Below are 22178 nucleotides of genomic sequence, written 5' to 3'. Positions count from 1 at the left end.
CACGAACATGAGTTCTTCCAGACTCCAATCCCTATTCTTTTGCACCGTCCGTTGAGATGGAGACCACATGTCCCAAGTTTCCGCTCTAAAACTTGGCGTCATCAAACTACGCCTTTGTTTTGAATAGGCTTCTAGCGACCTCTAGCGGAAAAAAATATCACAGATTGTACCTTTAATGTAAAATTAAGGAAATGACACATGCAAAAGTAGGCTAAATATATTGAATATTGTCATTTACTAATATGGTACTGATGTACTGTGCATCCCTAGTTGTTTTAGCATCAGATTCACTAGTAATAGTAGTAATAATAATACAAAAGTAATAGTAATACTGCAGCAGGTAATGATTGCAAAATGATTGCAAAATCTGGGATGTTTGCGTGATGCAATTCTGCAACTGTTTATTCATTTCCCCTCTATGTGTGTGTGTGTGTGTGTGTGTGTATTATACATACAACTCCTAGTGAAAAAAGTTAAAGCCACAGCCCATCAGTAACCGCTTTCCACTGGAATCTGTGTGATCGTTAATGAATTGCCTCAATTTATGGCAGTTTTATAATCAACGTTCATCTGTCTTTGCATAACCATGACTGCCAAATTTACCAAAAATAGCTCTGAACAATAACCCAGTCATGTATACTTGCATGCAAATGATATGAGAAGTAAAGCAAGAATATGTTATGTTAATTGAGAATTGGTCGTTATAAGAAGGAAATTTTGTGTTTTTGTTTGGTTTTAGTTGAGCTAAGGTGAATCCTCCTTTAAAGGAAGTTTGTGGCTGTGATAACTGTGAGTACTACTGGTTTCTCAGCTCCCACCATGGAGTGATTTGTGTTGCCTTCAGGGTGTTTACCACATTGCTGCTGCTTGTGAATTGCTCTTTTGTAGAACATTTTCCTCTTGTATGATATGCAACTGAATTCATCCTTTCTTTCTTTCTTTCTTTCTTTCTTTCTTTCTTTCTTTCTTTCTTTCTTTCTTTCTTTTTGTCTGATGGTGTTGGGTTAATGATGGGGTGATTTTCTTTTTTTATATAGAACACTGGCTACTTTGGTGTCTGCGGAGGCAGGCATATTGATAAGGCGCTGTGTGGACACTGCAAGTGTGTAGAGCTATTGATAAGAGCTGTGTGGACTCATCGCTATCGATAAGGGCGACGTACATTTTTGGAAACCGGTCACTCAGAGCTATCGATAAGGTTGATGGGGTTATTGTAGGGGAGTTGCTATGGCCCAACACAAGGGCAGCGTCACAATTATGTCAGTGTATTGTGTGGGAAAATGGTAGGGTTTTGAAGATAAGACTTCTTGGTCTTTAGAGAGAAGGTGTTTGGGTTATTCACAAGGGTTAGGGTTGTAAATTGTTCAGCATATGCCCTGAAAACAATTAACTTGATGGAAAGGTGTGGCAGAACTGTGTACTTAAAGTTACCATGAAATCAAATTTGACACTTCCTATTTTTATTAAATAATGCAGTATTTATTAAATGATTTATCCATGCACATCATAATTAAAAAAAAAACAAAAAAAAAAAACATGACCTCGTTATCTTTAATCCAAATAACTTCCCCTCCCTCTTGCAGCAACATTGCTTCTCTTCTCTGTTTACGTGCTACTGGCATGAGGGTGGGCAAACTGTCACTCACATGATACTGACCAATGGCAAGCCACGACAATCCAACCATCCAATCAATTCCTATTGGACAAAATCAAGTCACACCCTACATTTTTTCTTGAACATGATGCCATTTTGTCACATATACACCACAATAGGGGGGAAAAAAGACTATCTCAACTTACGTTACATGTCCACTTCAATATATTATGTTATTCAATATATTATAATATTTTTTTTATTTAATACTAATACGTATAATAATACCTATTATTAATGTTAAATTATATAATGATTATATTATCAGTAGAAGTAGTCTGTATTATTAATTAATTAATATATTTTATTGGTGGTTTCTTTTTAGTCCTTGCTTTAGTGGGATTTTGTATAGAATCACTTTTGAGAGTATAAGAAATTGCAAAAACAAATTTTTGGGTAAAATGTGCTTAAAGGTTGCAATGTGTAAAATTAAAGAGAATCTATTGACAGAAATGCAATATAATATACATAACTATGTTTTCAGTGGTGTGTATTGCACACAGAATTGCATCACGCAACCATTACTAATGGACCGTTGTGTTTTTATTACCTTTAGAATGAGCCATTTCTATCTACGTACACCGCGGGTCCCCTTACATGTTTCTACAGCAGCCCTAAACATCTTTGTCCTGTGTTTACCAGTTCGCAACCTCACCGCTACATGCCGCTAAAATTCACACACTGCACCTTTAATTGTCAGTAAAATTTGCAAGAATCGAAAGGGTTTGGAAATCATATTGTTTTGTTTGTTTGCTTGTTATTGTTTACCTGGACCTTTTTCCGTTGGATTCACTTATTCAGACACCTGAAATTTTACTGTGGAAAATCTACCTGTTGGCAGTCACCATCTGCTGATCACAGATGGTGTAGGAATTGCTTATGTAGGAATTATGCCAGTGATATAATAGTGTGTTGGTAATAATGGCAGCTGTAGTGATAAGATTGGGTCATGTGAGAGGTCAGGGTGGGTACTGATGCTGGGCTTAGATTAGAAGGCGTACAGTAGATAGGAGTCATTGACTCTGTGCTGCGGATGTACAGCTCTGGACTTTAGACTGCTGATAGAGGCCTAACCTCTCATTAATAACAAACCAAACCCACCACTGACTGATTTATAACTAATCATTTAATACTGCCTTTTAGACCATTACAATGATATTGTCTGGTAAGTCTCTTTCTCACTCGGTGATGTGTTTCTGTCCTGCATCCGTCCCATTCCACCTATGTACCCTTCTCTCTCACTCCCGTTGCCCTCTCTCTCCCTCACGCCCTCCCCCGCTCCACGTCTTGGCTGTGGGAAAGCCATTTTATCAGCGTCTGTCTGTTGTTCTCTGGTGGGGATAGATACAGAGAAGATAGATGAGTGTTTTGACATGGAGAGTGTTAGACAAACACTCTTATCGGCCCCAGCACTTTAGCCCGACCCCCAAAAGCGAGGCTGGTGGGGGGGCTAAAGGGAGGGGGTAGTTAAACAGAGCTGCACTGGGATGAAGATGCTGGAATGGACTGGAGCACCACCACAGGTCGGCCTTTCCAGCGACTCTACTTTTAAGTTACCCATACCAACTGTAGCGAGGACATGTGCGGAAGAGCTTTCCTAATAAATGTATATTTAAAGCATAAATACTAGGTTGAGTGAACGGTTGGGTATTGTGTTAGCTGCGCCATATCTCTATTTGTGGAGCCTGTGTTTGTTCCTGTGTTAGGCCTGCGTTTGTGACTCACCAAAGCCTTGACTCCCATCACACTGCACTTATCTATAATAGGAAGTACAGAAGTTGTCCCTGTTTTGGTCCAGTGTCACTGCTCGGTGAGCGTCAAACTCCCCCTAGTGGTACTGCACGTCCTTATTTTGCTGAGTTAGATGCGTTCCTGGGTCAACATATTTTGTTGATCCTGGAACAACATTCCAGTCTGAAAATTTAGTCTTAACCCTATTCCTACCCCTAAACCTAACCCTAACCATAAGTTATCCCAAAAATCAGAAATGATAAATGAATAACACTGATGTAGAAGCACCAATTCATGATTTTAAGCCTAAACTTGACATAATCTATAAACTTGTCCCTCAAATCTGATTGGTTGATTTGAATGTTGTTCCAGGATCAACAAAAATGTTGACCCAGGAACATGTTGAACTCAGCAAAATCAGTGGTACTAAACTTGGTAGTCTGTTTTAGAATTGATAGTCAATAAGGATAAAGACTGAAATAGATATGGTTTGCTAAGGTGTTCTGAGTGGTTTTTACACATGCGGTTGCTAGGTTGTTGCTTGTTGGCCCAACGAAGTCGAAAGAGCCAGCCTTCAAGTCTCTGGTATTCTGGTTCCTAGATATTGCTTAGATTGTTCCTGTACCATTTATTTATTATTCTTTCAATTATTTATCATATTATGTTATTGGATTTTTTTTGTTTGTTTGTTTAGATATACTTTTAGGATTATCTAATGGCCACTTAAAGTTGATCTTTAGAATTACTTCAAATTTATTAACAGTTAAATGATTTTTTTTTTTATCATTTTAATTATTTATCGATATATTGATTTTTTTTTTTTTTTTTTTTTTTTTTTACATTTACCTAGATACATAGATTTATCTTTGGCATTATCTAATTCTCACTAAAAATTATCTTTAGAGACACTACAAATTTAATAACACTGTTAAATGTTATCTCCAAATTATTATTTTTTTACACCGTACATTATACTGTTATGATGTCTAATTTCATTTGTAACATTGAAATTATCGTTTTTTTTTTTTAAATTTATTTAGATAAAACTTTAATAGCGACCATGAATTGGTTATCGTTCATAACATGAAGAAAATTAGCAGCTTATAAGCTAGAATTTTAATATTGATTCTTCCTACTTAAAGGGATAGTTCACTCATCATTTACTCACCCTCAAGTCGTTCCAAACCTGTAGAGCTGTACAGAATGTTCATTTTTGGGTGAACTATCTCTTTAAGGATGAGCAGTAGCTATCACCTTAGCAATCACCAAAAAACAAACCAACACTCCTTCTTTTAATGGTTGCTCTGATATATTTACACTCTTTCTCCCACTGTGTGTAAACAGATGATCTTATGCTAAGCGGCAGAGCTGATGACATCAAGGTCCTGGCCCTCAGAGACCTGTCAGGTGACACTGTGTGGGGTCCGTTTTCTGGCAGCATCCAATCAGGAGAGACGACAGATGGACCTGCCAATGAGGTAAGAGTGATATGAAGGGGTCATCGATCATGTCATGAGGATATTTGGTTAAGATTCCTATCTCATCTCTGTTCAATCATAGCTCTAACATTACAGTTAGAAACAAACAACATGTTATATTGGAGTTGCTAATATCAAGTGTTTTTTGACACGCCACCATTTACTGTAGACTTGTGTTGTATTAGAGTATCAGTCATGTGCTGTAGGTCATGTGATGTCAGCTCAGGGAGAGGTTTCCTGGCTCAGACCATGCTCTCAAACATTTTAGAGATAACACACACTCGTACACACTTTTACACACAGGCAAAGTTCCTCGCTTGGCTGATTTCCATATGAGATGGATGCATACAAAATGTTGCATGTTTTTGATTCAGGAGTAGGTATTCGGTGAAATGTATTGTGTATTAAGTAAAACGGGATTGAATTTATCATCCAACCCCCTTGGCGCTAACCTATTAAATTAAGGATGAATGGGCGGACGTCTGCTTTGCACAGATTCAAAGTGAGGAGTAATCCACGGGAGTATGGGTGTATGCAAATGGAAGCGCAGCGAGGTCTTGAGCGAGTGTCATCTTTTTTTCCCCTGAACTGCGCTCGGCCGTTCCTGCACGAGATTGGCTAGACCCCCCACCCCCCAGACGGACGCTTCTCTTTTATCTCAGCATGGCGCCATCCTCTTGGACAACAAACCCCAGTGATTGATTTCTACTTGATAGGCTCTCATTTCTAAGATTTCATTTATTATGAGAATTTCTAAGGCCGCGCACCCCGCGCGCCCTCCCCTCCCTGCACCTTTCCTTCACCTCCTCCTAATCTCTCTCCCTACCTCTTTCTCTCTCTCTTTTTTTAAAAAAAAATCTCGTTATCGAGGCAGGGCTTTGTTGATGATTTTCAGCTCAGAACTTTCACATTCGCATTCTATTGCGTTTGCTCTCGCTCCGCTATCTCTTCATTGAAGGAGTGTGTATCTGGCAGAGATAGTGTGACGAATCTCACATTCCTACGGCATCTCTCGCCGTTCCTCCACATCCTCCTGAGTCTGGAGCTGCTGGGGTCACTCGGCATCAGGGTCCGTCCTGTCACGACTGCGCTTGTGTACTTCTTGGTCTCCCTGTCCTAGAGTTTAATCTGAGACACTGTGAGACATGAAATGGATTGAGTTAAAGCAAAGTGAGCTATCTGTAAATTGGTTGAAATCAAGTATGGTATTGTATTTCTTACAAAATACACTTTCATACTGAATTCTGTTGTTTTTGGTCATACATCTAATTCCTAATTTGTTTATTTTTACTGTGCGCATGAGGATTTAGTAGGCATTAAGTAGGGCTGTGCGATTAATCGTAATTGATTTTTAGATTTTCAGATCTGCTGAATAAGTGAGTTGTAAAATGCAGTCTACTGTTTCTAAACTGTGGGATATGCCTGATATTAAAGTGTCAAACGCATGTGTAACAGTACATTGGATCCGTGCAGCTCTTAAAGTGACAGTAGCCTAATAAACCTGCTGCAGTCATTATTGTTAATCAAACAACAAAAGACAAAGATCTATATTTATACAGTTTATACATACAAGGCTATGCAGTGTTATTTTACATTTAAATACTTTATTCAAGTTCTGTTGTAGACTATTACTTACTATCTGAATACTACTGTTAATACATATTCCTGATAATGTTTAGTTTCTTTGTTCTTATTGTATTGCTGACTGTTTACTTGTCTTGTGTAACTTGTTTTCTGTCTTGAGGAGCTTTCACTTAGGGTGCGTTCACACTTGTAGTTCGGTTTGTTTGGTTCATTTGGTCCGGACCAAAGAAAAAAAAAAAAAACATTTAGTCCTGGTCTGGTTAGCGTTAACATTGGCAATTTTATCACCGAACCAAAAGATACCGAACCTTAAGGCATAGGGATACATTCACAACCTGATTGGTCGGATTTTATGACGTATTGCCTATTTTGAGACGGAACTTACCGAACATCCAAAACAATGCTCGTTGTGTGTGTGTTGCCTGCATGTGATGGTATTTTGGCCAGCTGGGAACTCGTGAAGAGCTTATAAAATGTGTAAAGTAGTCAAAACACCGGCGGGAATCCATCAGTCACACACACACAAACGATCTGCTGCATGGAGACGTGCGTCTGATGCCTGTGATGGGCAAACTTTTCAGCGGTCTCGGTCCGCTTGTTTGGTGCGCACCAGGGTTCGGATGGCAGCGTTCACATTATGTTCAAATGAACCGCACTAACCGAGCAACCGCACCAGGGTTCGTTTTAATCGAACCAAACATGACAAGTGTGAACGCACCCTTAGCTATATTAGTTCACCTACTTGTAGTTTTTTTCTGAAATAGCCTATTGATAATTGTGAAATTTTACTAAAATTTTATCTAAAATGACTCGTATCATGAAACAAGACTTTGATCATATCGCCCACCAATAATCATATTAAATAATTGTAATTTCAGTATTGACCAAAATAATCGTGAATACGATAATCGAGCAGCTCTAGTGTTAAGATGTTAAGAGAAGCTTCTACGAATTCTGTGAAAACTCTCCTGGTCCAACAGGTCCTTTTATTATTGATTATCTCTTTGAGCTGGCTGTTTTATGTAAATCTTTAAATTTGCATATTTACAGAAACCACCATAGCATGTTATCTATTTGAATATGTCTTTGATAACTCAAAGACTGAAAAAGCTTATACGAACAGTCATCTCTGTGTGTCCAGGTGTCTTCATTGGGATGGTAGACACTTTCCATAACAGATCCATTTTCACTGTTACAAGTTTCCATTGTAAAATAACTGTTATGCACTCACCTTTTTTATAGATATATAAACAATGTAAAGAACGACAGTAGACCCAAACCGTAAAATTAACGTTTTGTCATTGGATTACACAATAACATAAGAGACTGAATTTGAGGGAAACTGACTTTTAACATGCACTAAAATCACCTCAAAACCATTTAAAAGTAATTGGCAAAATGATTAGGAAAATTCAAATTAGCTCTAGCATAATTTGTTTACAGATGAACATGATTTGTTATTTTGTTTCCTAATACAATTACATTGACATTTTTAAGTGTGACTAAAGTGTCCAAAAGTGTTTAAATACTTTTTAGGATCACTGGATAATGTTTGAAAGGACACTTCTTCACTAATTATCAGATTTATGGATATAAATGTATTATCAAATTTTATCTATTATTTTGCAGTGTTTGTTATAATATACACTACCAATGTTTTTGAAAGAAAGAAGTCTATAATGCTCACCATGGCTGAATTTATTATGATTGTGTAAGCAGTCATATTGTCAAATATAACAATTTAAAATATCTGTCCTCTATTTTAATATCTTTTAAAATGTAATTTATTACCGTGATTGTAAAGCTGAATTTTCAGCATCATTACTCCAGTCTTCAGTGTCACATGATCCTTCAGAAATCATTCTAATATGCTGATTTGCTGCTCAAGAAACATTTATTATTATTATTAATGTTGAAAACAGTTGTGCTGCTTAATAATTTTATGGAAACGATGATACATTTTCAAAAGAACAGCATTTATTTGAAATGGAAATCTTTTGTAATAAAGGTCTTTACTTTAGCATTTGATCAATAATGCATCCTTGTTGAATAAAAGTATACATTTCTTAAAAAAAAAATACTGATTTTAAAAGGTAAAGTATTATATATTTAATATATTATAATACAGTATTTTTCTGTGTAATCATTGTACTGTAAACATGTAAGGACATTGATCCTGTGATTAGCCTACTTTTGATGTCGACATGAGCAGAACCATCAGTCAGACTTTTGGTGGTTAAAAAAAATATTCGCTAGTTGCAAACAAGCGCAGAACGACTTCCACTACCACTTCGCCATTGTTCTTTCCACTTCGCCTCTCCTGTTATTTCGTGGAACGCCGCCCGAAGGCACGATGGTAGCGGGTGGGGAGTTCAAAGCGTTATCATGCACCGAGCGCCTTTTCATCATGTTTTAGAAACAAGCGTCCCAACTAATCCCCCAATAATCTCTCCAGGAGAACTGCTCAGATAAGCCCCGCCACCCACTGCTCTCCAGCCCACTTTTTTAGGGGGAGCCCTGCTCTCCCCCCTCTCTGCCACCCCACAAAGGACACGTGAAGGTGAGCGCTCTTCATCTTTCTTTTTTTCCTCTCTCGCCCACCCTTCTTCCTTGCACCAACAGGGTTTGTTTACCCTCATCCCAATCTCTGGTTTATCTACATCTGTCAGTAGAGTGATCTCAGAGAGTTACCCCTCGCTACACATGCTTTTCCCTGAAAGGAATGCATGAATACCCTTAATTATTGGCCCTCTCAATTATCTGCATAATGATAAAAGGGAAAGCAAGTCAAGCTTCAAATGGGAGTCCAATTGAGAGCATCACACATTGGCACCTGTGGACCTCTCTGCTCTCCACCCATAGAGGTGCAGAAATGTAGCGGAATTGGTTGGAACATCAAAAAATGTTCAAAGTAGAGAAACTGACCAAAAAATAGTGCAGAGAATTTAACAAAACAGGCATAAAGTGTAAGGTTGAATGTTAAAAAAAAAAAAAGAACAAAAAAATTGCAAAAAAAAATCTTTTGTTTTTGTCTTGTTTTTCAATAAAATATTTAAATATTAATATTTACATAAAAAAGATTTTTTTGTTAGATTAAACCTTTTAGAAAATATATCATTTTTCTTACCTCTTTTTATATTAACCATAAACCTCACTTTTTAATTAAATACATATATAAAACATAAAAAAGTGATTATCAATGCAAAAGGACCTGCTAAAAACAGGAGAGTTTTCACAGAAATCGTAGGTGTTAAGATTTTAAAGGTTCACCCAAAAATGAAAATTTGATGTTTATCTGCTTACCCCGAGGGCATCCAAGATGTAGGTGACTTTGTTTCTTCAGTAGAACACAAATGATGATTTTTAACTCCAACCATTGTGGTCTGTTAGTCTTATAATGCATGTCAATGGGAATTCCATCTATAAGAGTAAAAAAAAAAAACATGCACAGACAAATCCAAATTAAACCCTGTGGCCTGTGACGACACATTGATGTCCTAAGACACAAAACGATCGGTTTGTGCGAGAAACCAAACCGTATTTATATCACTTTTTACCTCTAAAACACCACTATGTCCAACTGCCTTGAGCATCCGGTGTGTGAGGTCTGAAAACGTGCTCTGATGCCAGAAGAGATCACTTCCGGCGTCAGAGTGCATTTAGACCTCACACTCTTATAGTTTTGACTCTTATAGATGGAGTTCCCATTGACATGCATTATACGACTGACAGACTGCAACGGTTGGAGTTAAAAATCATCATTTGTGTTCTACTGAAGAAACAAAGTCACCTACATCTTAGATGCCCTGGGTGTAAGCAGATAAACATTAAATTTGCATTTTTGGGTGAACTATCCCTTTAATCAAAGCTTCCTCATGCGCACAGCAAAAAAAATAAACAATTTATGATAATATATATATATATATATATATATATATATATATCTCTTTGAAAACAAGATAATATCTAATGAATTTTTTTTCAGAATACAGAAAAAAACAGTAAAATATTGATATGGTGTTTAAGAAACATTCTTCTTATTATCAATGTTTACAACAGTTGTGCTGTTTAATGTTTTTGTGGAAATCATAATTTTCTTCCAGGATTCTTTGATAAATAGAAAGTTCAAAAGAAGTGACAACTCTCGGAAGATTAATTTAAATGTGTTGAGCAATAAGCATTGGCTGCAGATACAACATGGACCAATCAGCTTGTGCCAAGTTGTTAACTGTGTAATTATCAGCTTGCGTTAGAACCATAAGCCATAACCATAATCTAGAGTTTAATTACAGAACTATACATGCATACAGTATATGGATAGTATAATAATATATATATATATATATATATATATATATATATATATATATATATATATATATATATATATATATATATATATATATATATATATATATATATATATATATATATATATATATATATATATATATATATATTTATATTTGTAGGAAGCAACAACACTCATCACTTCAGATATGCACAAAGATGTACGGTTAACGTTTGATCGTCATGTACTTGGATTTGCAGGCTTTACAGTGGAGAAAATGACAAAGAAAGATAGGATGGGTGGGGAGTGGAGAGAGGGAACCTTCCTCTATCTCCGAGGCCGATCACCGGCAGATCAGGAGCCCGCTTTCCAAGAGTGCCTCATTTTCAAATCTCTTATCGCACCTTTTTAAGTATCACAGTTTCCCATTTTTACATGTCATTTGCATGCTGCTCATCTCACCTGGATGCTGTTTTCTGGAGGGATGTGTATGCGGAGATGTGCTGCTATTTGCTTTGGGTTCATACATAGGAATATATGTGCGTAAGTGCTTTCAGTTGGATGTGTGCGAACGAGGCCTGAAAAAAGAGAAAGATGGAGAAAAGGAGAGGGGAAAAAAGGATATGTGTGTGAGAGAGGCGGATGAGAGAAGGTTTCTGATTGTTATCGCCCTTCCTTTTCTTCTCTGTATTTTTGGAGGATTCACACACTGACCTCTTTGTTTGGGACAGTATGAACCCCTTTTCTACCCCCCTTTTGGGAAAGAAACCATTTCCTGTGGAAAGGAGATAGAGAGAGGGGTAGACAGAGGGATAGGATTGGGAGAAGAGGTTGGAAAAGTGAGAAAGGGATGTGTGGAGAGATATGGAGAGGAATAGATAGCGAGAAGGAGATGGAGACAAAGAGTGTGGCGGAGCATGAAAAGAGGGATATGGACAGATGAGGAGAGGGATAAAGGTGGAGATAGTAGAGAAACAGGAACAGAAGAAGATAACGCCGGAGTAAAAAGCAGAAAAATGAGAAAGAGAGGTAGAGAGCACGCTGGTACTGAAGAAACATACAGTGGGAACAGGGTTAGGTTTCATTTTAGTCATTGAAGTTTTTCTTTTGACCAACATATCTGTTAAATTATGTTAATATTGAATTGTATTGTATCCATTTTTGGCATATAATCTTAATTTAGTTCAATCATGGCTGTGAGTGATGGTGTTAAATGTGGGAATGATTCAGTGGGCCATCAGGTTTAGGATCCAGTATAATTAATTCAATGCATTTTATGTCAGGAAAGGGGCCCAGAATTCCTGGTTACGATCCTGTTTTACAAATTTTGTTCATTTTCTGTTTTAGAGACGGTTAAGTATGTTGCGCTAAATAATGCATGTATAATTACACACTTTGACTAGCATGTAACTTAGTTTAAGTTCATTTTCTTTACACATTGAAGTTGTAATATTAGGTTGATGTTGTGGATATCAGTGATTATTCTCACAAACACTATAGTTCATTTGCATTAAATTGATCAAAAGTGACAGTAAAGACATATTGTTAGAAAATATTTCTGTTTCAAATAAATGCTGTTCTTTGATTAATTAAGCAGCATGACTGTTTTGAATTAATCAATGAGCAGCAAATCAGCATATTAGAATGATTTCTGAAGGATCATGTGACACTGAAGATGCTGAAAATTCAGCTTCACCATCAAATATATTCAAATAGAAACCCAGTTTTTTAAGTAGTAATAATATTTCACGATATTACTGTTTTTACTGTATTTTTGATCAAATAAATGCAGCTTTGCTGAAGAACATAAGAGACTTCTTTCAAAAACATAAAACAATTTTACTGACCCAACCCCAAAATTTTGAACTGTATTGATGTGTTTAAATGAGCTAGTTGGCCTGCTAGTAAAGCAGTTTGGTTTACTGCTGTTTAGCTCTTTCAATTAAAGCCAATTCACACTGCAAAGGCAAATGCCAACAAACACGTTTGTTGGGTTTTGTCAGATTGGTTACCCTTATCGGCATCTGTTGCATTGGTCAGGGTTTGTTTTCACCCAACTGAACATGTTCAGTCAGCGTTTGCCGGTGTCTGTTGGGGCAGTGTGAACATGACAGCTATTTTTCATAAAATTTTAAATCTAATGGCCAACTTGTTTGTTGGCGCTTGTCTGTGCGGCGTGAATTGGCCCTTATAGCATATCAATCCCCAACATACGATGACTGGATTATAGATCCTTTTTATAAATTTCTTTTCTTTTTGTCATATTTTTGTTGAACTATTAATCTTTTCCCTCTCATATTCATTACTGCCAAGTCGACAAACATTTTACTTTAGTGATCTCAGTAAATTGAGACAATTAACACTGCCAGGGCGCCTCATTTAACAATGGCTCTTTTATTTTTTATTTCACTTCTTGCAAGTGTTACATCACAGACCACTGCAGGATTACACATTGTCAGATACATACTGTCATATCTTGAGCAAACACTTTTTAAAACCTTGTTCCACACTATCATAATGAGCATCGGTTTTAGTGTATTTGCTCAATGTTTAATGCGTTAAACATTTACATGTGAAGCATATGGAGTGTGCGTTCCAGAGATGCTTAAATGATGATTTCTAAGAATGTCAGAAAGACCGGACTGTCCTTTGGCTGCTGGAAGATGAGTTCAGTCAGTTTGATGGGTTTTAATTGGCTCCGTAAACCTGGATGGATTTGACTCAGGGGGGTCATACTGTAGGGTCACAGAGAGATACGGCCCTGTTTCTCTCTTTAATGAGACGGTGAAAGATTTTTTCCCCTACCGAAAGGAGACAAAATGAGAAACGAAAATCGTCCAAGAATCATTTGCATTCAACTTTTATCAGAGCGAGAGGAGGGTGTTTTTAAGAACGATAACGCTGCGAGTGGCATGCACCAGGCTTGACTGTGAGAGTGTGTTAAGGGTGTTGTGGTATGATGGTGGTGCACAAGTGTGTGTGTTTGTGTGTGTGTGTGGAAAGGTGCATCTACCTCTTTTCCTGATGTCGTGCTTGTGTAAGGAGGAGAGAGGGAGGGGGCTGGTTAATATCAGACCAAATAATTAGATTCGCTATCAGGGCGGCGGCAGCAGTGCGGGGATCAGGCAGATTAAAGCACGGCCGTCGTCATTAATATTCATGAGGGAGCAGGGCTCGGACGAGGGGGCTTAGACTGTTCCTCAAAGCTCCGCACTCGGTGGGGCTTAAAGCGCCGCTCTCAAAGTACCCTAGTTCCTTGTGTGTGAGGGGGTGGGGGGTATATTCACCAACACCAGGGTTACACTCTAAAACATGTGGTGATCCCATACCAGTCAACATTTGGTTACCGGGAGAGGCAGGCTAAATACACATAAATGAATGCATAATACATTGATTAAAAATTAAGTCACGTTATTATGATAATATTTTCTAGCTATGGCAGAATCAGGAAACATGCCTGCAACACTAGCGTTGAAGTCATCACAAAATAAAAAAGGATATTCTTTCTTCGCAATCAATCAACAGTGCCATTTTCACTTCCACCTGTAACACGGTTTCTGTCTTCGTCCATCCCTGTGGACGAAATGGCCGGTGTGTGTGATTGTGCCATTGTGATTAACGTCATTTTTCCCACCGTGTCCGATATTAAAATCAGTGCGACACACTTTGCGAAAGGCGTGGGCATTGTCGATATGGCTTCGAGATATGGAATTTAATTCTTCCGTCCACCTGTTGTTAAATTTACTTATTACACGGCTCTGTGGAATACTTGATTCTGATTGGTCAATCGCGCCATCCAGGGGTATGTTATTCCCAGATAACAACCGCTAAAAACAGATAACACAGGCTCATCTGGGTAACTGAAGTCTGCAGCGCTATACGCTTACTAGGAATGTTTTTTCCCGGTGGAAGTTTTGCGTTTGGTGAGCTAATAAAATATTAAAATGCAGTCAAATCAGTATTTGTGTTCAGTTATTTAATTATGTCATCCGGTATCGCGGATTCGCGCTCTGTTTCATACAAACGCAGCTGCTGCCATTTGCGACTGTTGTTTTGTTCGCTTTAATGGATTATAAGATAACAAACAGGTACGATTTTAAATCAGTTTAATCTCAGATCAATATCTCTTATCCCCATAATCATTTATGTTGTGAAATGCCATGTAATCTCTTATATGTTCGTCGAGTTTGAACTTGCCACTTGCTAGCAACTGCTCTTTCCGTGGAAGCTTTGCGTTTAAAGAGCTAATGAAATATTTCGACTCAAGATCAATGCTTCATGTCTAATTATTTACTTATGTGGCAAGTAGCCATGTAATAAGCGGGATAATGTACATCTAGCCGGTTGTTATCGCAGGATAAACCCCTTCAGGCTGATGCAAGACCCCTCCGCTCCGTTTCAGGGTCCTGATCACTCTGTCAGTGTTTATTCTGCGATAACAACTGGCTGGATGTACATTATAAATTACATGTAGGCCTATATTTTGTTTTGGGTCAACTTCCTACGTCTATTGCCTGCGCAGACAACAGAGCAACTGGGTTGTAGGCTGCCAGGTTGAGGTTACAAATGGGTTGAAATTTGTATGATGTGTCGATTGTGTGAGTAGGATGCGTTTCATACAAGATCTGGCAACTGGACAACCTTGGAATAATATTGATATGATTATTTATTCATATAACGAGGTTTGGGACATACAAATCATGGGAGTTTCCCGGGAGGAATAACAAACGTAAGGGGGTGGAAAATGGGTGTGAAGTACAGGGGAGACTCCCTAGAAAAAGTGTTGACAGGTATAGGCGGTCCTCCTTTATAATAGTGTACATTTTGTCTGTCACCACACTGTCTTTCAGCACCCACGTTAACACAGGTGGTGTGATTCATGTGTCACCTGCATTTTTAGGCCTGTTAAAACAAGAGTGTGTCAACTTTAAAGTGGAGCCTTATTTACCACTTTTAACATTTAGTCTTTAAAGGGTTAGCTCACCCAAAAATGAAAATTCTGTCATCAAGTACTCACCGCCATGTCGTTCCAAACCCGTAAGACCTTCGCTCATCTTCGGAACACAAATTAAGATATTTCTTTATGAAATCCGAAAGCTTTCTGACCTCCCTACACTCTAAAAAATGCTGGGTTAAAAACAACCCAAGTTGGGTTGAAAATGGACAAACCCAGCGATTGGATTGTTTTAACCCAACTGTTGGGTTAAATGTTTACCCAACCTGCTGGGTAGTTTTATTTAACCCAACTATTGTTTGAAAATGACTATATGGCTGACCTAAAATGAATCTAAAATAAAATTAAAATGTTCATTTATTAAACATATTAATAAATGTTAATTTTCAAGATATTTTGGGTTCATTTTAAATAAGCAAAACTGTAATTTTTAAACAATAGTTGAGTTAAATAAAACTACCCAGCAGGTTGGGCAAACATTTAACCCAACTGCTGGGTTTGTCCATTTTCAACCCAACTTGGGTTGTTTTTAACCCAGCATTTTTAGAGTGTATACATATAACAAATTTTAAGGCCCAGAAAGGTTATAAAGAAGTTATTAAAATAGTCCATGTGACTTCATTTCTTTGTTCTGCTGTACACAAAGGAAGATATTTGGAAGATTGTTTGTAACCAAGCAGATCTCGCCCCCATTGACTATCTTAGTATTTTTTCCCTACTATGGTAGCCAATGGGGGGATGAGATCTGCTTGGTTACAAACAATCTTCCAAATATCTTGCCACTTAGTCTTTGCCCAAGTGATGTGTCATCTCGACACTTACCGATCTCCTTTATTTAGCCAAATAAAAATAAGGACCTTCTGTGTTTGTCTTGATCGCTTTGAACCAGTTCTTGTTCACTATTCACAACAGGTCATAACCATTTACATCTTCACTTACTCCCCGTCTGCATCTGCGTGTGCAGATCTGACTGTGTCAATATGTGTGTGTGTTTAATTAGAGAGCGCGTTTGTCTGGAAGTGTTTTGTCAAAGGCGAGGGCTGACCAGCCTGCCCTCTCCTTTTGTGAAGCTTAAAGTCGAGTCGTGTTAAATGAGTCTGAAACAAATTAGCAGAAGCACGCAGCACTTATGCCACAGACGGCTCCAGCATTGGGTTTCAAATTAAAACAAAAGGAGCCCTATCTCCTTATCAGCACTAGTTCCCCATGAAATACAATACGGACTGTATCTTCAGGCAAGAACAGACAGAATTAGAAAGAAACCCTTCAGCTGTCCTCCTCTGCTGCCCATCTCTTCCCCTCATCCTCTCGACTGGTGGCTTTTATCCTCCTTTACACAGTTGAACTAATGTCTTTTCATTTTCCCCTGTCTTTAAAGTTGATTTGGTAGCATGTCCGGGATATACTAGTCTCCCCAAGGGCATGTCTTTAATTCGGTGTAGCCGAGTGAATAAAGGAGTGGGAATCTTTTCTTAAATGTGAGGTTATTACTGAACTTGGCCTGCAGAAATGCTGCCACCTAGTGGAATGGATCAGTCACACTCAAAAAATTTGCTCTAAAATGTGACATGCAATTTTGTGAATTTCCGCCTGAAAATCAACCTTTCAGTTCATGTACAGCCTATTATAAGCACCATATAATGCCTTTATTGTGGCTATATTGGGATATACTTTGTCAGTCGTTTTGCTGCTCATTGTGACTGAGAATTTCTGTTAAAGGATTAGTTCATTTTCAAATGAAAATTAGCCCAAGCTTTACTCACAGTCAAGCCATCCTAGGTGTATATGACTTTCTTCTTTCTGATGAACACAATCGGAGTTATATTAATAAATATCCTGATGCATCAAATGGTTATTAGCTGAAGAAAGTGCATCCATCCACATCCATCCATCATAAACATATTCCACATGGCTCCACAGTTCAACAGTTCAAAAAGCTTACGCTACATTCTACGCCTCTCCTATTCAACTTACGGAAAAGGTGTAACTGACGTGATGCCAGTTTACACTTTCTTCGTAACTTGAATACTGAAGACTAGCTTGGAATTTTACTTCATAACTTGTTAAATATTGATATTTTTGGTCCCACTTTATATTAAGTGGCGTTAACTACTATGTACTTACATCAAAAATAAGTACAATGTACTTATTGGGTTCATATTGAATTGCAAAACACTTTTGCTGCTATTGAGGTGGATACAGGTAAGGTTAGGGAAAGCTTTGGTAGTATGGGTAGGTTTGAGGGTAGGGCTAAGGTGTAAGGGATGGGTCAACAGTGTAATTATAAATGTAATTACAGAAATTAATTACAGATGTAATTACATACAGGTGTGTTTAAAATATAAGTACAATGTAAAAACATGTATGTACACAATAAGTGCATTGTATCAAATGATTAATTTAAATGTAAGTACATAGTAGTTAAGGCCACTTAATATAAAGTGGGACCATTTTTTTTTTTTAAACAAACGCATCGTTTCACTTCAGAAGGTCTTTATTAATCCTCCAGAGCCGTGTGGAATATATTTATGATGAATGGATGTGGATGGAGGCACTTTCTTCAGCTCATACTCGTTTGGTAATGTTAACTGCCATTAAGCTCACATGTGTCAGGATATTTATTAATATTTCTATGATTGTGTTCATCAGAAAGAAGAAAGTCATATACACCTAGGATGGCTTGAGGGTGAATAAAGCTTGGGGTAATTTTCATTTGAAAGTGAACTGATCCTTTAAATCTTAGGGTTTCTTTTCCATTAAACCTATTAACAAATTCTTCTACTGAACAATGAAAAGATTGTGTGGGAGGATCCAGGTGTGTTGTTTATTAGGATATTTGCCAGCTGCCAATATACACTTCTACCGTTGCATACCCTGTTTATTTTACTGAACATGTTCAGTTGAAATGGATCACGTATATACTTGCGTGATATCCCATTTCCAACTGCCATTGTGATTTTCCTGGGTGTTTTTTTTTTCTTTTTTTTTTTCCTTCTTTTCTCACTCAGGGCATACATGTGCCTAGTGCCCTATTGTAGGATGTCTTTGCCTCTTTTTTTTTTTTTTTTTTTGTCGTCTTTTTTTAATGTCTGTGGTCAGAAGTTAAATTATTAAAAAGCTATTTATTGGTCAGGAAGTGTAGGTCTGCTTGTATAATATTAAAAGTTAAAAGAGGTATGCAGGATGCTGAATTTTAATGGCACACTATCAGGAAGAAGGGATTAAGTGTGCATGTGCTTTTTGTATTTCTTTGAAAATAACATAAAACCATTTCTGGAGCTGAAAAAAAGTCACCGTGTCTCTCACAGATAAACAGGTGGTTTTCTCTTGGAAAGTGCAATTCAAAAGCAAGTTTTGTACTGAATAGACAGCTGGAAAATATAGGAAAAGAGCAGAGAAATTAGTAGTGGTCAATTTTAAAGGCAATAATTATTGTCTATTTTAGAAATAAAGCAACGATAACCTCCCCGTTAGATCTACTGTAAGTGTCCCACTGAGGCCTGCTTTACCTCTATCTCTGTTCTTTTAAAATTGCAGGCTGACCTTGTTTCTCTTTTTCTTTGTGTGTTTAGAGCCCTGTAATGTCTCTGAAGTGTGAGGAGGCAGACTGCTGGCTCAGAAGAATTCCTGTGACCTCAAGCTTCACCGAGTCAAACTGCACCATCTACAGTCAGGGTATGACACAAAAACACATACACCTCTCACATTCACTACAGTATTAGATGGAGAGTCTTACAGTCACAGTTTGTTTTCCAGGAGGAGCGTTATTCTGTAAGCTGACACAGGAGCTGTCCAGTGGAGATGCACTTCTGGCAACGCTGTCCTGCTCCACAGCGGAACAATCGGCAACGACTCAGACCCACGGCGTGCAAGTGAAGGAGGAGCCTGCCTATCCCGCCGCTCTGCACTCTGAGATCCAGCTCCTCCCACAACAGGCTGGCATGGCTGCCATCTTAGCCACTGCTGTCGTTAATAGTGAGTCACTGCTTGCTGATAAACACAACATGTCTTCACAGCTTCTTGTGTTTTTATGAGTGTGTTTATATCTGTGATGAGGGATGGTGGGCTGTGTTTTTGCATATGTGCGTAAATCATGATGCATAATGCGCAATAGATTAAAAAAATAATTTTCAGGGGTTTTTTTAGTTCTACTTCCACAGAAAGTACCATGATGTTAATGTTTTTAGACACTATAACATGAAAATATTCTTTTAATACTGTTTTATGGATATGTACATTGATCATATCATATCATATAATATTTTCGAAATATACCATGTAAATGCCATGGTATTTGAATGTGGTAATCATTCATATGTAAAATACCCTGCTACTCAATTTTTTTAATTATCATTTTATATATATATATATATATATATATATATATATATATATATATATATATATATATATATATATATATATATAATTAACACTTTTATGCAGCAAGGATGTATTAAATTGAACAAAAGAGTGAAATATTTTGTAACAAAAATGTAAAAGTCTTAACTATTTCAAATAAATGCTGTTATTTTGTGAACTTTCTAGTCATAGAATAAGGTTTCCACAAAAATATTAATTGTTAGAACTTGACTAAAATTTAAACGAAAACAGTTATTTTAAATTAAAAATAATATTTCAGTTTATACTGTATTTTTGATCAGATAAATGCAGCCTTGGTGAACAAAAGAGACTTCTTTACAAATTTAAAAATCTTAAGGACCCAATCTTTTGAACTTTTGTGTTAAGATTTTAACATTTTTAAAAAATATAATTTGAAAATATACATTTTATACAGTCTTGTATCATCACTGGCTTGTGCAGTTTTGTATTTAACTTAAATGGTAATAAAAAGTAATTGTGCATTTAATTTGGGAATGAGACACATACTTGTTTGAAGTTTCTGCATGTTGCCAAATTAATTTACAATGGAGAACACATTAGTTCAGCCATCAAACAAAACTCTAAAAATAATGATTATTTTTTATACAAGTTCACAATTGTAATGTATTTTAACATGGACAAATGACAAGACTTCACCGTTAAGTTGCTTGTCATTTATGGCCATCGCCAGTAGGTGGCAGTGTTGTGTCAAGTCCGACAGCGCCTGCCCTACTGCCCTCTCTGCTACATCAGCTAAACTGCATGAGGAGTGGGAGTGGACATGCACATGCCATGATGAAGGCATGAATCACTGTAAATAAGGCTAAAGGGTAAAACATGATCAGCCCAACTTTGCGCTTCCCGCTGCATTAGCTGGGCTGCAAGTAGACGGATAATTGGATGTGACGGTTGTTATCAAATATAGCCTGTTCAACATGTGCCCTGACACCATATCAGCCTGATTACATGCACACTTTTGCGCACATCACAAACTCGACGTGCCCGTTGCCGTGGAGATGGAACAATTCTGATTTTAGAAATTTGTGTGTATTGTGTTTGTGTCGGTTATATATGCAGTGGGTGCATTATTAAACATTGAACATCTCACATATGGTTAAATGCATTATGTATATCAGTTAAAAGTGGGCTTGCAGAATAAATGGGATAAAAGCATTGTCAGAAAAATATTGTTATTGCTATTAAGTATGCATTTCTAATTAATTAAAGTTTTTATTTCTATAATCCATGTTTTGTCCTTTATAATAAACACACAAAGCACAAAATATGCAACATCAAGAATGGACACTCCTCTCTAAACATCCTCTGTGATAAACTATTTATATCTTGAAAGGATAATCAGTTGTTTCCTTTTGTTCTTAATTGTCGTATTTTGTGTGTTTGTGTGTGCAGAAGACATTTTTCCTTGCAAAGACTGTGGGATCTGGTACAGAAGTGAGAGGAATCTTCAGGCCCATCTTATGTACTACTGCGCAAGCCGACAGAAGCAGCAGACTTCTGCCTCTCCTCCACAGGACAAGCCTAAAGATTCCTACCCTAACGAGAGGTTGTGTCCCTTCCCGCAGTGCAACAAAAGCTGTCCCAGTGCCAGCTCTCTGGAGATCCACATGAGAACACACAGCGGTGAGACACTTTCCTGACAGTTACTTTTTTCTTCTTGAAATTGGCATGCTTGCTTGAGTATTAACAATGTTTTAATAAATTGTCATGTATGCCTGATTTGTAAGTAATTATGTGTGTGTCTGTTAATGTTTCTCCAGGAGAGCGTCCATTTGTGTGTTTGATTTGCCTGTCAGCATTCACTACTAAGGCAAACTGTGAGCGGCACTTGAAGGTTCACACAGACTCGCAGAATGGTTTGTGTCATGGCTGTGGTTTCATCTCCACAACGCGAGACATCCTGTACAGCCACCTGGTCACCAGTCACATGGTTTGCCAGCCTGGCTCTCACAGTGAGGTGTACTCTCCCAAACTACCACTGGCTGGAGGTAACAGCTCTAATATCTGAACTCTGCAGATCACAAACAAATCCAATACAAACAATGCTGCATATTAGTATTTAATAAACTGTTAAATGACTAATAA

At 37.5% G+C, this 22178-nt stretch overlaps 1 protein-coding gene across 5 annotated transcripts in view; it reads left to right on the top strand.

Annotated features, from left to right (window-relative positions):
• zfpm1 (zinc finger protein, FOG family member 1) overlaps positions 1–22178 on the top strand; it is a 101141-nt gene that overhangs the window by 62552 nt on the left and 16411 nt on the right. For 4 of the 5 annotated variants that reach the window (XR_010895522.1, XR_010895521.1, XM_067390275.1 and 1 more), the window contains 5 exons: positions 4730–4863; positions 19265–19367; positions 19449–19667; positions 21486–21716; positions 21854–22081. Coding sequence is in view for 3 of the 5 variants with exons in the window: in XM_067390275.1 (XP_067246376.1) it covers positions 4730–4863; positions 19265–19367; positions 19449–19667; positions 21486–21716; positions 21854–22081 (915 nt within the window). In the remaining 2 variants the exon portion in view is untranslated. Of the gene's footprint in view, positions 1–478; positions 790–4729; positions 4864–19264; positions 19368–19448; positions 19668–21485; positions 21717–21853; positions 22082–22178 lie in introns of those variants that run through there. The other variant, XM_067390277.1, reaches the window with a different exon arrangement.

Source organism: Chanodichthys erythropterus, chromosome 7, assembly GCF_024489055.1.
Source record: "Chanodichthys erythropterus isolate Z2021 chromosome 7, ASM2448905v1, whole genome shotgun sequence".
Taxonomy (NCBI): domain Eukaryota; kingdom Metazoa; phylum Chordata; class Actinopteri; order Cypriniformes; family Xenocyprididae; genus Chanodichthys; species Chanodichthys erythropterus.
This window is presented reverse-complemented; position numbering and strand designations above follow the sequence as displayed.